Source organism: Cimex lectularius, unplaced genomic scaffold (assembly GCF_000648675.2).
Source record: "Cimex lectularius strain Harlan isolate CLEC.00 unplaced genomic scaffold, Clec_2.1 scaffold34, whole genome shotgun sequence".
Lineage (NCBI taxonomy): Eukaryota > Metazoa > Arthropoda > Insecta > Hemiptera > Cimicidae > Cimex > Cimex lectularius.
The window spans coordinates 1,058,165-1,071,302 of record NW_019392635.1 but is presented as its reverse complement, the minus strand read 5'-3'; the positions used below and the strand labels follow the sequence as shown (position 1 = coordinate 1,071,302).

Sequence of the window (13,138 nt, the reverse complement as noted above, 5' to 3'; positions counted from 1 at the left end):
CTAAATGTACTTGGTTGCTGGTATATAGTTTTGTGCCCTCAAATTAACCCTTTTTAACTTCAAATTAACCTTTTTTTAAATTTCAACTTAACCCCTTTTAATTACAAATTAACCATTTTTGAAAACATTAAAAAAATAGATGAGATTTTTTTTAATAAAATAATTTTGCTTTTAGAAAATCACATGAAAATTAGTTACAATACAATTAATTAAGGTTTTTAGTTGAGATGAAAAAAAGTTAATGGCACGAGAGGGATTCGAACCCACGACCTTCGGCTAGATACGCCGCTGCTCTACCACCTGAGCTATCGTGACCTCGATCCACTCGGACATCAACTCCCCATCTCAACCCCACCTTATGAGTTTTCCCTCCTTTTCGGGTTGAGATGGGGAGTTGATGTCCGAGTGGATCGAGGTCACGATAGCTCAGGTGGTACAGCAGTGGCGTATTTAGCCGAAGGTCATGAGTTCGAATCCCGCTCGTGCCATTAACTTTTTTTCATCTCAACTAAAAACCTCAATTAATTGTAAAGTATTAATTGGTCAAGTGGACCACGAAATTAGTGAAATTAGTTACAATTCAAATTAAAACTTGCGTTTTTTATTACATTTGTTAGTACATTGTTTGTTATTTACAATTACAAATATTGTATTAAGCAAATATTCTGTACATTGGCTGAATTAATCAATTGAGTCAACTTCACTGTCTGAAAAGGTCTCAGTATGATTTTCTTCAGTAATCTTGAAGGATTTTCTGATAGGGTTGGAATGGACCTCAATAAAGATCGAAACGTTGGCACGATAAAGAAAATGTTTTTCTAAAACCTACGTCCTGCCAGACCGCATCACACGATTTCTAATTAAAAATTAAAAAGGGTTAATCCAAAATTAAGAAGGGTTGATTTAAAGTTAAAAAGTGTTAATTTGAAAGTAAATAGAGTTAATTTGAAATAAAAAAGGGTTATTTTGAAGTTAAAAGGGTTAATTTGAAGTTTGAAGGTAATGAAATGGAAAAAAGCTATAGCACTAGATATTTGATTTCAATATAGAGACACATAAAAACTGATTATTTGTAATTAGTAATGGAGTAAATTACATAAATGTATCTGATTATGATAATGATCATTATATGAGTAATTACACTTGTTTTATATTTATATGTTTTGCTAAAAATAACATTTTCAAAAATTTATGGTAAGTACAAAATATAATCCATAATTAAAAAAATAGTTTTTTATTTATATATTAGCATTGATTGATTTATAATTAATGAATATGTTAAAATGTGTTTTGAAATGTTTTGTGAACATTTTTTTTTATCTCTGTTCAACAGAAGCCTCTTGTCCGAAGACCAGGTGACATGCCGATGGAAAAGATCAGGCAGTGCGAAGTGCACATGCAGCAACCGCAGAGGCCGAACTGCTGTCGAACATGGCTCTCCAAATTCCCGACGCGGTCCAAGAGGATAGACGTAATATCGCGCATCACATTCCCTCTTGTATTCGCTCTTTTCAACCTCACTTACTGGTCGACGTACCTATTCAGAGAAAATTCGGACGGTGAATAAACAATCAACACTAAATTTATAAATATATGAAAAGACATTCACACCAGATTTAGAGTGCTGTGCTAACAATATCACAGTGATTTTTATATATACACAATTTAAAATTTAAAAGAAGCATTTAATAATTAATGTAAATACATTAAACTCATCTTGTATTCCCTCTAAAACATATCTAGTAATATGATTAAGATTTTACAAACATTCTTTCTAACAAAAGAAATTATTCATTTATGAAGTGTGCATGATTAAAAATGTAATGATAAATAATGAAATTATAAAAAAATAAAAATGTATAAGTTAACGAGGTTAAGCTTATTTTCCAAGAGGTTAGGCTTGTTGGCCTTTAAAACAAAAATTATAAATGAATGTGTTCATTATAAAAAACAGTACGACTAAGCAATAATATATTTTTCACATAGATTTTTAGGAATAAAAATGATCAAAAAATAAAGATGAGTTCTGTCACAACCTTTTACAGGTAAGGCTTACATAATCAACATTTTTAATCTAGATACAAATCTTCTAAATCCTGGTGTGAATACAATTAGACAAACGGGTGTCTAAACCAATGACTTTTAACAAATGACGCAACACACAACTAAGAGAAAAAGAGAAAAAATCAATTTAGTGACTAGTTTATAAATCATTTTAGGCAGTAGAGCCAATAAAATTATTCAAAGAGAAAAGCTTAAATGGAAATATGTAGCAGAAACGTAATACTTATTGTGCTAATTATACATTTTTAACCTCGTTCTTCATCGGTAGCAAAATATAATCCAATCAACTTTTGCAATGTATATTGGCTGTTTATTTAATTTTTTTTTTTTTTTTTTTTTTTAACACTCGAAAACAATAACCTATCGAGGTGCGAGATATGTGGGAAAAATTATAATTTTATAAACTTATAAATAATATAATCTTATAATTTAAAAAAAGAAAAAAAAAAGATCAAATGAAAAGTGAAAAAAAAATCACGGTGTATAATATAGTAATTATAATAGACCTAAGTCTATAAAAATCCGGCCATTGTATTTTCACCCACAACTTTGATACCCTCGCCGATGGTCTATGGACAACTTAAAAAAGAAAAAACCTATTACAAAAAAAATGCAATTATGAAACTATACTAAATGTTAAAAAAACCTACTTTACAACTTTCAATTTATAATTTATGAGTATGTATTTTAGCACAATTTTGTACTATCCTATATGCTGTGCATTAGGTTAGCAATAAAGAAAAAAAAAACACAAAAAAATTGTAGTTAGTGAATGGTTTACCAGGGTTAACACGTCATGGCTATGATAAGCCTTGTTTTTCCATGGGGGTTTTCCTGATTGGTGTCTCTCCATCCATGCAAAACTTTGACCTAAAAACAATTCATCTAATTATTTTACTATTCTTATTTGTCTCTCAAGTCAAACTTTTAAAAAATGCTCAAATTCCCAAACTGTACTATATTATTGATACGATTAAATATTTTTAATTATAGTTATCGTTTATTATTATTTAAATTTTGAATCAAACCTTGTTTGAGTGCTGTAATGGAATCTAGATTTTTATTTAGATTTTAATTCTAGTGCTACTACTTTCCCCAAAAAACTTACTTCTTTAACGACAGCCTGAAAATTTTCTCTTTACGTTTCATATTCTTCATGGCCTTAAGAAAACTATTTTTAAATTGTTACGGAAAGTCAAATATGGGCATATCAACAGACATTTGATGCTGCACTCTTTATTAAAATAAATATATTATTGTTCTATTATACTATAATATAACAATAACATATTATTATTAAATTTTAATCGACTATCTTAACTATTGATGATTACTAATTCATCAAATAGAGTAAATAGTATTTTTTGATTTAAATTTATTTTTAATATTTTTGTTTGATCTATTGTAGCACTCTACCTTTTAGTATTTTTGTTTTATAAATGCTCTAATTTACTCTAAACATGAGTCTAAACATAAATGTACTGTGCAAGCATGTGAATGGGGACCACCACAAAACTCCAAAAAAAAAATATATATATGTATGTATAATCTTATGTATTGTACACTGAATGTTGTAAATAAATATTTGTGCCCATTGTGAATAATAATAAGAAATTACAAGGCACGAACTGTCATTTTATAAAACAAAAAAAAAAATATATATATATATAATCAAAATAAAAGATAAGAAATTAAAATTACAAAAGAATACAATGTAAATATGTTTAAATAAAAATATATAGATTTACACTAGCTTTTCACCTGATTCTATTGAAGGAATAAAACTAAATTTATTAGTATGTCCTGGTGCTTTAATTACAGAAAACAATTTGTAGAAGAATTTTAGGTTGTTATAAATTAGTTGTTTTTCTTAAAAACCAAAGAGAGTATCAATTTTCAGTCTCATCCCTAAAACCAATCTATTAATTTTGTTTGACATAATTTAAGTAAAATGAGAAATAAAGTTAAATGTTGAATATAGTATGTAGAGTGTTTGGAAAGCGGATAACGATATATGTTGGAAAGCTAACAACAATCAAAGCAGAGAATGTTACACTTTAAAGAAACTATATTGGTACTTTGAAAATTTACATAAATTTGGCTGTGCAGATTTTAGTAATTAAATTGATGCTAGGCTGAGATAAAGAAATAAATATTAAAATATTTAAACAAAACCAATTCTCTCCCATTGCACTAAAAACTATTTAAACATTAAAAAAACCATGATTTGCACTTAAATAATTTTATACTAAAATCTTGGTTTTCAAAAAGTTTTCGTTTTTAATTTGCACTGTGTTTTATGAATATAGTCTAATTTACTCTCGTTGCACGTTTTTCTTCAGGGATGTGGATCTGCTTCAGCCATAAGTAGAGTGAAATTGGTGCGCTTGAATTGTTTTATTACACTGTTTAAGAAAAAGCAAAAAATTCCATCATACATTCTCCACTTTTACTAAATTAAAAAGAAGAAAAAAGTAATTCGTTAGCTTACAACCACAAAAGCTTTGATGATTTTTTTATTATTATACACTTACAGATTTTAAAGGTTGAAGTGTAGTTTAATAATAGATTAGTACAATCTGTTGTGTCATGCTTGACAATAAAAACATTAATTAATAACATCTAATAAATTTCCATAAAGAATTTAGGGCAAACATAATTTCTCTCTTCTTCTTTTTTATATATATTTTTAACCAAAACCAACATTAATTTAATACAACTTTATTTTTGGGGGTGAAAACAATTCGTTTCAAATGATTTTTGATTATTCATTAAAAAAAAATTGTAGCGGCTGTTGAAATGTTTATGAACCAATTGACTCGTCTACTTTTGGGATGAAGGCGATATGCAATTTGATGATGTGCCTAAGACATTAATGACAACTAGTGACCCCATGATACGATTCACCGTTATTTCATCAATTTCCAATACGTTTTCTTGTCATAGTAGAAAATTGCTTAGCGTAAATGAGCTCATGTGTACGGTGAACTGTTATTCATAAACTTTATGGTTGTACAAATAGACTTACTAGCATGAATGTTTGTAATTAGGGGAAAGAAAAAAAAATGAACAAAGAACTATGTTTTACATGCTTTTTCAACAGTGCATTAGGAGAACTTGTTAAATGTTTATATTTTTCTTAAACCAAAAGTTTAATTTTTATTTTAATTTTTTTATCAAAGGATTTGCTGTTTAGCTGTTACTATTGAGTTTTAAAATATATAAATGATTAAAAGTAAATTTATTAATGTAGAGTATTTGTTATAATGTATATACAAATAGTTAATGTTATGTTATGTATTATACCTAGTTCATGGGATAATGCTCAAATATGAGAAAACCTTTCCTATGTCTTTTTTTAATTACAACTTATGGAAATGTTACTCTGATGGAGTATGTTTATATAAAAATAAAAAATAATAAACAAATTATTGTTTCTATTTCATGAAGTTTGTTCCTAAGTGTGATGACTCATAAAAGAAAATATAGGTTTATATTAATAAATAATTCATATTACTACAAATGCTACCAAGGTATAAATGTCAACCTGAGTTTTTTCCGCTAAAAAGTACGACAGTAACTAAACAAACTAACTTTTTTTTTAACTAAACACTGTAGTTTTAATAAAGTTTCGGTTAGACATATTGATAATACAAATTTAATTAATTAACTTAATCAGAAATTAATTAAGGTTTTTAGTTGAGGTAAAAAAGTCAGTGTCAAAAATTCAAAGGTGGGGGTTGAGATGGGAAGTGTCCGAGTGGATCGAGGTCACGATAGCTCAAGTGGTAGAGCAGCGGCGTATCTAGCCGAAGATCGTGGTTCGAATCCCGCTCGTGACACTGACTTTTTTATCTCAACTAAAAACCTTAATTAATTTCTTATTAAGTTAATTCATTAAATTTGTATTATCAATATGTCTAACCGAAACTTTATTAAAACTACATTAACTTCCCATCTCAACCCCCACCTTTGAATTTTCCCTTCTTTTTCAGGGTTCAAATGTCGTATAATATATTTGATTCTCGGAGACAAATGAAATGACCAGAGCTTTAGTGAAGGAATACTTCATTTTTTAACTTATTAAATTCACTAGTTTTGAAAGTGAAAAAATGGCAAGAAGGAGGGAAAATTCAAAAGGTGGGGTTGAGATGGGAAGTGTCCGAGTGGATCGAGGTCACGATAGCTCAAGTGGTAGAGCAGCGGCGTATCTAGCCGAAGATCGTGGTTCGAATCCCGCTCGTGACACTGACTTTTTTATCTCAACTAAAAACCTTAATTAATTTCTTATTAAGTTAATTCATTAAATTTGTATTATCAATATGTCTAACCGAAACTTTATTAAAACTACATTAACTTCCCATCTCAACCCCCACCTTTGAATTTTCCCTTCTTTTTCAGGGTTCAAATGTCGTATAATATATTTGATTCTCGGAGACAAATGAAATGACCAGAGCTTTAGTGAAGGAATACTTCATTTTTTAACTTATTAAATTCACTAGTTTTGAAAGTGAAAAAATGGCAAGAAGGAGGGAAAATTCAAAAGGTGGGGTTGAGATGGGAAGTGTCCGAGTGGATCGAGGTCACGATAGCTCAAGTGGTAGAGCAGCGGAGTATCTAGCCGAAGATCGTGTGTTCGAATCCCGCTTGTGAGACTGACATTTTTTATCTCAACTAAAAACCTTAATCAATTGAAAAATATTAATTGGTCAAGCGGATCACGAAATCTAGTGAATTTAATCAGAAATGATTATTCAAGTCGGTAGGAAGGCATGGAATCAGTCCTCGGGGAAAACAAACTTAATTTTTTCCCAGCGGTTTTGTTTTTCTCTCGATGTGGTTTTTTTCCATTTTTTTTTCATAGTCCATCTACTTCAACCCTCCGGCATTGTTTTTCACTTTGCCTAAGATCAAAAGAGAAGGGGGGTCACATGGGAAATTAATAAAAAAAAAGTTTCTACTTGTTTTTGCCCCGACCCTTGGGTAATTATTAGTGTCTTTCATTCCGAGACGAAACAGTATGCAAAAGGAGGCAGGGAAAGGATTACCCTTCAGTAGGACGAAAATAAAAAAATTAAAAAAAAACCATTCGGTTTGGCAAGTCTCAGGTAAGCCCCCCTCCCCCCAGTGACCGCCCTGCATATCATTACGAGATTAACACGGGTCTGTTTTTTCCAAAGTCTAACTTAAATAATGAATTTTTTTGCCAACCCCTTGCACACCCTTCCGTAATCTGCGTTCGTGAGAAAGACGAACGCCGTCGGAATTAATTATTGAAGTTATTTTATTAACCCTCGAGGGAAGCTGACTACGACCATTGTCTAAAACGGAAATTCTTTGCAAAAAAAATCCATTTTAAATAGGTTGAAACAGATTGAAACTATGGGCAGAGTTCTACTAGCCGAAGGTGAAAAAGTTTACTTACAAAGTCTGATATAAGATTACATATTAATCTCAAGACTAATTCAACATCTGCCAAATCAAATTAAATATTCAACAATATTATACAATCTGCATTTTTCCTAATTAAATTGAACTTAACAAAACAAAATCCTTTATGTTAAAAGTGAAAATTTTTAAAAACAAATTAAATAATAACCAAATCGAATTCAACCTATTCTAAACCAAAAACTGTTTATTTTAAATATTTTATTTAAATAAATAAAAATATACTGCAATAAATGAAATAAATTTAAACATACTAAGTTTATTTTTATTTTTATTATTTTTTTTTAATTTAAAATTCGTTTTCATTTAATAAGATTGTTATATATTTTTTATATAATTCAGATTTTGTTTTTGTTTGTTTAAACGTTAATTTGTAAAATTATGTGGTGAATTTGAGTATGGATCGGGGTGTGATCTTAAAAAGTGAAAAAGGAAGATTGTACTAAAAGGGTCGAAAAAATTTTAAATAAAAAAAGTACTATAATAAATTAGATAAATTTAAACATACACACTTAAATTTAACAAATACATGTAGGATGTGGAAAAAAGTGATGAAAAGATTCAAACAATGTTTGTAAATCCCAGGTCCTGAAGATGATCTCAAGAAAGATCGAAACGTTGGCACGATAAAGAAAATGTTTTTCTGAAACCTACATCACACCAGACCGCATCTCACGATTTCCGAATAATCATACCCACTAAGTTTATTTAGTTTTTATTTTATTTTACTTTTTATTTAAAATCCGTGTTCATATAAGAAGAAAGAAATATTTTATATAATATAAATTTTTTGTTCGTTTGTTTAAATGTTAATTTGTAAAATTATGTGGTGAATTTGAGAAAGGATCAGTAGTGTGGTGTTAAAAAATAAAAAAAAAGGTAAGGATTGTACTAAAAGGATCGATATTTTTTTAAATAAATAAAAATATACTGTAATAAATAAAATAAATTTAAACGTACCCACTTAGTTTATTTTTTCTTCGCTTTTATTTTTAATTAAAATCCGTTTTTATGAAAGAAATTTGTTTATGTATTTTTTATATCATAAAAATTGTGTGTTTATGTAAATTTTAATTTGTGTAAATATGTAGTGAATTTGATTAAGGATCAGAAATTTAGTCTTTAAAAATTTAAAAAAGGGAAGGATTGCACTAAGAGGATCGATTTTTTTTAAATAAATAACAATATACTGTAATAAATTAAGTAAATTCAAACATCCCCACTAAGATTATTTTTTCTTCTTTTTTTGTTAATCTGTTTTTATGTAAATTCAAACACCCACTAAGATTATTTTTTTTCTTTTTTTACTTTTTTTTATCTGTTTTCATGTAAGAAGTTTTTTATATTTTTGTATTTAATATAGATTTTTTGTTTGTATAAATTTTAATTTGTAAAATTATGTGGTGAATTTGATTAAGGATCAGGAGTTTAGTCTTAAAAATTTTAAAAAAGGGAAGGATTGCACTGAAAGGATCGATATTTTTTAAATAATTTAAAATATACTGTAATAAATTAAATAAATTCAAACACCCACTAAAATTATTTTTTCTTCTTTTTTTACTTTTTTTTATCTGTTTTCATGTAAGAAGTTTGTTTATATTTTTTTTTACATAATATAGACTTGGTTTGCTTGTTTAAATTTTAATTTATATAAATATGTAATGAATTTGAATATGGATCGGGAGTTTAGCCTCAAAAAATGAAAAAGAAAGGATTGCACTAAGTGTCGGAAAAATTTTACATAAAAAAAATATACTGTAATAAATAAATTAAATGTAAACATACCCACTAAGTTTTTTTCTCTTTCTTTTGTTTCCATTTAAAATCCGTTTTCATGTAAGAACATTGTTATATATATTTTTTATATAATTCAGATTTTGTTTGTTTGTCTCAATGTTAATTTCTAAAAATATGAATTTCAGAAAGGATCAGTAGTGAGGCGTTAGGCGTTATAAAATGAAAAAAGAAAGGATTGTACTAAAAGGGTCGAAAAATTTTTAAATAAATAAAGATATACTGCAATAAATAAATTAAATTTAAACATACCCGTTGTTTATTTTTTTTTTTTATTTTTTTTTTTTTAATTGAAAATCCGTTTTCATGTAAGAAGATTGTTATCTATTTCTCATATAATTCAGATTTTGTGTATGGTTGTTTAAATGTTAATTTAAAAAATTATGTGGTGAATTTGAGGATCAGGGGTGTGGTCTTAAAAAATGAAAAATGAAAGGAGGATTGTACGAAAAGGATCGAAAAATTGGTGAATTACAAGATTAGTTGATTGTAAAAAAAAGACCAACCCAGACGGCAGACATATGGCGAAATGTTTAAGCAGGTCTGACAACAAAATAGCGAGAAGAGGGGGACCAAAATTATCGGTAACGACCCCACGAAAAAATCTCACAACTGAAAATGCTAAATTTTAAATAGAAACATTTCAATAAGAAATTAGAAAAAAGCATAAATCGATTTTGAAAAGGTTGAATTCTGTTTTTAAACCGAAAATTTCAAAAATTTTAAAAATTTCAATTTAGTTTGGAAAAGGTATAAATTCGGTTTAAAAAACCTTTCATCAGGTTTGAAAACTCGTTCTTTGGTTTTCGATAAAAAATTGTTTGATTTGTTGAAAGTCAATTGGGTTTGAAAAAAGGTCAATTTGATTTGTAAACGTTCAATCTGGTTTGAAGAAGTTCAATTTGATTTTGAAAAAGTTAAACTGAATTGAAAATTGCTTTTTTTTATTCGAAATAGGTAGAATTATACTTTTAAAAAATTCAATTAGATTTCTCAAAAGTTCAAACTTTTTTGACAAAATGTACAATTTCACTTGAAAAAATGTGTATTGAACTTTGACAAAGTTCAATCTTGTTTTCAAAAGGTTCACGTTGATTTTGGAAAAATTTAAGCTGATTTTAAAAAATCATTTTATTTGTCAAAAGTTGAATCTGGTTTAAAAAAGTTCAATTTGATTTTGAACTATTTTAACTGATCTGAAAAAAAGTTCAGGCTAGTACGAAAAAAGTAAAATTTGATATAGGTAGAATTAGATTTTTTTTAAAAGTTCAATTTAATTTGCCAAAACTTCAATTTGGTTTAAAAACATTTCACTTGGAAGAAGTTCATTTTGGGATGTTAAAAGTTCAATCTCGTTTAAAAAAAATCTATTTGATTTTTTAAATTTTTATTGTTTTGAAGTAGGTAAAATTAGACTTTTAAAAAGTTCAATTTGAATTTTCGTTCATTCTTCCTTGAAAAAGTTCAATTTCATTTTTTTTTTAAATTGAACTTTTATGATACTAGCCTGAACTTTTTTCAGATCAATTAAAATAGTTCAAAATCAAATTGAACTTTTTTAAACCAGATTACAAATAAACTAAAAATTTTCAAAATCAAATTACACTTTATAAAACCAGATTCAACTTTTGACCGATAAAATGATACTTTTCAAATTAGCTAGCATTTTTGAAAACGAAAGAACTTTTTTGAACGAGATAATACACCTTTTTTCAACTTAAATTTTAAAAAAATTTCAAACCAGATTAACTTTGACAAATCAAATTGAATTTTTTAGTCTAATTCCACCTATTTAAAATCTAATTAAGCCTTTTTTCTAATTAGCATACATTTTAAAAAGTCAAATCGAACTTGTTTAAAAAGAGGTTGTACTTTTAACTTATCATAATAAACTTTTTTCAAATGAAATTTATTTTTCAAACAGCTGAAATACTGAAAAATCAAATTGAACTTTTTTTTAAAGTCTAATTCTACTCACATCAAATTAGAAGTTTTCGTACGAGCCTGAACTTTTTCTAAATCAACTAAAAATTTTCAAATTCAAATTGAACTTTTTAATACCTTGAGAAAAGTTCAACTTTTTTTTAATTGAAAATCCGTTTTCATGTAAGAAGATTGTTATCTATTTTTCATATAATTCAGATTTTGTGTTTGGTTGTTTAAATGTTAATTAAAAAAATTATGTGGTGAATTTGAGTATGGATCAGGGGTGTGGTCTTAAAAAATGAAAACATGAAAGGAGGATTGTACGAAAAGGATCGAAAAATTGGTGAATTACAACATTAGTCGATTGTAAAAAAATACCATACCCAGACGGCAGACATACGGCGAAATGTTTAAGCAGTTCAATTTGATTTCGAAAAAGTTCAAGATATTCTGAAAAAAAAATTCAATTTGATTGTCGTTATATTTGGTTTGAAAAAATTGTAATTTCATTTTGATAAAGTTCAATTTGATTTCTAAAAAGTTTGTTGTTTTGAAAACAAAATTCCACTTGATTGTCAAAAGATATATTTGGTTTGAAAAAGTTATAATTTGATTTCGAAAAAGTTCGAGCTGTTTTGAAAAAAAATTCAATTTGATTTGTCAAAAGTTATACTTGGTTTGAAAAAATTATAATTTCATTTCGAAAAACTTCAATTTGATTTCGAAAAAGCGCTGTTTTGAAAAAAAAATCAGTTTGATTGTCAAAAGTTATATTTGGTTTGAAAAAAATTATAATTTCATTTCGAAAAAGCGCTGTTTTGAAAAAAAAATCAATTTGATTGTCAAAAGTTATATTTGGTTTGAAAAAAATTATAATTTCATTTCGAAAAGGTTGTATTAAACTTGGAAAATCCAATTTGATTCGAAAAAAGGACATTGGCATGCTGGTTTAAAAAAGTTTGTTTTTGTATGATAAACTACATTCGGTCTAAAAATGTTTCATTCGATTTGAAAATATGTTAATTATTTTATATTTTAAACAATTATAATATACTTTGGTTAAAAAATTGTCTTGGAAAAATATATGTGTCAAGAAAACAGAAATGTAATATATTTGTTATTTATTAAATCCATTATATTTAGTGGTCTATCAAATAACTTCTTTCAATTAGTTAATATTTTTATCTAGGGTTTTGGTTGGAATGGAAAAGTTAGTTTACGATCGGGATTCGAACCCACGACCTTCGGCTAAATCCGACGCTGCTCTACCAGTCTGCTATCGTGACTTCGATCCATCGATTTATGATTTGTTATTTATGTTGTAACACCTTTAAGATTATTAAAGTTATACTGTAAATATTTAGGCGTATCAATTAATAGGTTTCAAAGGGTAACATCCGGATAATGTAAAGATGCCCTTATTGAAAACTCATCACCTCGAAACAGGGTCGGACCCCGTACTGCGTACTAGAAAAGAACGAAGTGTTTCTATTTGCATAACTTGTAAAATATTTGCATTGTGATCTTTCCCCGTTCTTCCCGTCAACAGAGACATCAGGAGACAAATAGATTATCGATTAGATCATTATGAGGTAGGAACCGCATCAATACGTGTCGTTCATCTCCCTCACGAGGATTATCCCGTTTGATTCATTACCACGTCTCCGCCGAGGGGGGATCCCTCGTCGTATTTAAATTCCCATTGTCCCCAACGTACACAAGGCCTTTCATGACGGACCCTTTTTCTTGAACAACCTGATGGACTTTTTTTTAAGGGGAAAAAATCGGTGGACTTGTCCTTCGTGTGTTATTATCTAGCGGTGAGGGTGACAAAAAGAGATAGAGGTAATACGAGCATGTGATTAAAAAAAAAAGTTTTGGCGTGTAAATTTGATTAATAATTTTA

General features: G+C 27.9%; 1 protein-coding gene across 3 annotated transcripts in view; it reads left to right on the top strand.

Moving 5' to 3' along the window:
- LOC106661879 (glutamate-gated chloride channel) overlaps positions 1–2,375 on the top strand; it is a 185,290-nt gene extending 182,915 nt beyond the window's left edge. For all 3 annotated transcript variants that reach the window (XM_014385611.2, XM_014385610.2, XM_014385606.2), the window contains exon 11: positions 1,334–2,375. In XM_014385611.2, coding sequence (XP_014241097.1) covers positions 1,334–1,567 — 234 coding nt within the window. In that variant the 3' untranslated portion in view covers positions 1,568–2,375. The remainder of the gene's footprint in view (positions 1–1,333) is intronic.
- The last annotated feature ends 10,763 nt before the right edge of the window (positions 2,376–13,138 follow it).